This window comes from Micropterus dolomieu, linkage group LG01 (assembly GCF_021292245.1).
Source record: "Micropterus dolomieu isolate WLL.071019.BEF.003 ecotype Adirondacks linkage group LG01, ASM2129224v1, whole genome shotgun sequence".
NCBI classification, from domain to species: domain Eukaryota; kingdom Metazoa; phylum Chordata; class Actinopteri; order Centrarchiformes; family Centrarchidae; genus Micropterus; species Micropterus dolomieu.
The window spans coordinates 54,918,226-54,921,101 of NC_060150.1; the positions used below are offsets into that span (position 1 = coordinate 54,918,226).

The following is a 2,876-nucleotide window of genomic DNA, read 5'->3' on the forward strand; positions in this document are numbered from 1 at the left end:
ACCTGGAGCCACTCTGTCTGTCACAGGTAACATTTTAATTTTAATTAATGAACCATTATGACAGCTCGAATATAGCCTACTAGGGTAGCGGACGTGCACACGGACAGCTGCGGACGATGGGGATTTTTTTGTCAGGTGGACCCTTGCGTACTCTCGGATATAACGTGCTTCAATTTTCCAACAGTAGCCCAAACAGACAAACTACCCTACAGAGCGAGTTTCATCACTATCTTGAATATGCAACCTACGAAGAAGAAGTAGTGAGGTTTATTAGAAGTAAGGAGAGAAGTGAAGTTTGGACAAATAGAGGACCACACGTGTTATTTAGCAGTGCAGAGCCAATAGAGCATGTCGGCCACTGTAGTTTCTCTCTTTGAAAGGGAGGACTAATCAGGCATTAGGTGTCATTTACACTGGGGCCGCTGGGGACATGTCTCTACCACTTTTTGAATTGGCTGATTTAGTCCCCATCACATTTTGAAAGCATTTGCAAAAAATGTTCTAAAAATGATCTTGCAGCAAGAAATATTAAATAACAAATGCACACATTGCACATTAGCAAAACATGCAAGGCAATTTAAATCTAGAAGAAACACATGTGAATTGTCCAAGAAAGTAACTTAAGCAACCAAAAAAAAAGCTACAGAATCCTGCATTATATTCTATTATATTTTTATATTTTGAATTGTCACCTGCCACCTTAACTTTGTGTTTCCCTTCGTATAAATAAAGACATTTAGACTATACAGTGCCGCAGAAATGTCTCCAGAATGCATGAAATTAAGTTTAATACTCAAAATCTTCTGAAGGAGAACCACACTTTCAGCATCAAATATTTAATTTAAATAGTGCTAAAAACCTTCTTGTCTTGTTCTTGCGCATCGTCACGTCTCATGACCCAAATGTATCATCACGCCCCTAATCTTAGCCCATATGTCCCCACCTCTTTGCCTGGGGCTGAATGTGCACTCGTCACACAAACCTGGCATTCAGCCTCAACAGACTGTTTGGAGATTGAACTCTCCCCAGATGGAAAGTAAACTCCTTTGATCGGTGCCGTTGAGCCAATCAGATTTCAGCAAAAACGAGGATCAGTCCAAGTTGGGAGGGGCCGTTCGTATCCCCCATCAGTAGTGAAAGTATTGCTGAAGCACCCCTAAAAATGGTCGAAAATCGCCCCTGTGTCAACCTCCCCTATTCACTTTACATCTAATATTTGCTTCTCTACCTTTTAAACATCTTGATGTTTTTTTCCAGATGCTCCAAAGCTTCCCTCTGCGTTAGCGAGTCCTTCTGGTGAAATCATGGAGAACAGTTCAGTGACTCTGACCTGCAGCAGTGATGCTAACCTAGCAACTACTTTTACCTGGTACAAGAGCAATGGAAATCCAAACCTTCATCCTCGGAGTAAAGAACCACAGCTTGTCTTCAGCTCCATTCAGTCCTCTGACTCTGGAGAGTATTACTGTGCAGCTGAGAACCAGCTGGGGAGGAAGACAACTAAATACATCATTAATAAAAGGGTAATAAAAAAATAACATACAGCTTATAAATCTTAAGATCTGTCTGCTTCACATTCACAGTCTCTGCTGCTGACGTTTACTGATAAGATCTAGTAGTTGTTTATGGAGAGTGTGACAGATTTAATACTTAAGTTTATGTAAAATAATCTCCCCCAGATGCTCCAAAGCTTCCCTCTGTGTCAGTGAGTCCCTCTGCTGAGATAGTGGAGGGCAGTTCAGTGACTCTGACCTGCAGCAGTGATGCTAACCCAGCAGCTAATTATACCTGGTACAAGGAGAATGAAGACTCACCAAAAGCATCAGGACAGAACTTCACCATCACTGACTTCAGAGCTGAACACAGTGGGAATTATTACTGTGAAACCCAGAACAGAAGAGGACGTCATAACTCCACCTTACATCTGATTGTTGTGGCAGGTAAGTTTCCATCCAATTGTACACATATCGGAGCAGAAATCACAACACACCATCTGGGCTAATGCAGGGGGAAGAGAACCTCCACATTAAGATGCCAACTTTCTCTGTGATCACTAATCACTCATTTTAATTGTCAGTGTAGCTGATCACACAATACAGGTGTTCTCATTAGCTTGTATTTCGTCAGACTGGCAAGTGAATTTAGATTTTTCTCCGTTGTATTTCAGTTCACTGCTGAAAAAACAGGGAAATATCCAGATAAGAATAACTGTATTATGAATTTGACTGTGTTAAAACATAGCACTGATCAGAGTAACATGGCTGTGTCTGTCCCAGTCTATAAATGATGTAATAAACAGTTTTGTTTGCCAACCAAAGGAGAATGATCATCTCCTTATTGAAATGTTAATGTAAATGGCGCCGTCACATTTTGCCAGCGTGAGCTGGGCTGATGTGGTCTCACTGTCAGGTTAGAAAAAGTAGTTGGTGATTTCACACAAAGGACATACAGTATATTATCTACATCAACAGAGTACTTGGCAGTGACTGGTACTGCATAATACATTATACATAAGATAAGCAAATTGCTCAGAGCAAAATAAGAAGCAGTATGTCATCAGGCTCGCTTTGATCACAGGGGAAAGATGTGTTTTGGGGGCGAGATGCAGAATGATAATTGTTAGATGTAGGGAAGAAATGACACATTTACCATCCGTGGTCGACCACAATGGTCAAATGCATTTTGATTTGGATATTATGTTCCTTGGGTCCTTTTCACTCTCAATTTAGGTCTCATTTTAATTGGACGTTTGAAAATAAATGACAAAGATAAGGTTCGACAATTTAGACCTGTGAAGAACTCGACTCAGTAGTTGGATATATGGATTGAGGAATGCCATGATTCATGTAATGTCCCAAAATAAAATATGTTTATTT

The 2,876-nt window shown here is 40.4% G+C and overlaps 1 protein-coding gene across 1 annotated transcript in view; it reads left to right on the forward strand.

Annotated features, from left to right (window-relative positions):
- The first annotated feature begins 933 nt into the window (after positions 1-933).
- Positions 934-2,876, forward strand: part of LOC123958235 (B-cell receptor CD22-like) — a 30,819-nt gene continuing 28,876 nt past the window's right edge. Inside the window, exons 1-2 of the mRNA XM_046031533.1 lie at positions 934-1,036; positions 1,258-1,459. Coding sequence (XP_045887489.1) covers positions 934-1,036; positions 1,258-1,459 — 305 coding nt within the window. The remainder of the gene's footprint in view (positions 1,037-1,257; positions 1,460-2,876) is intronic.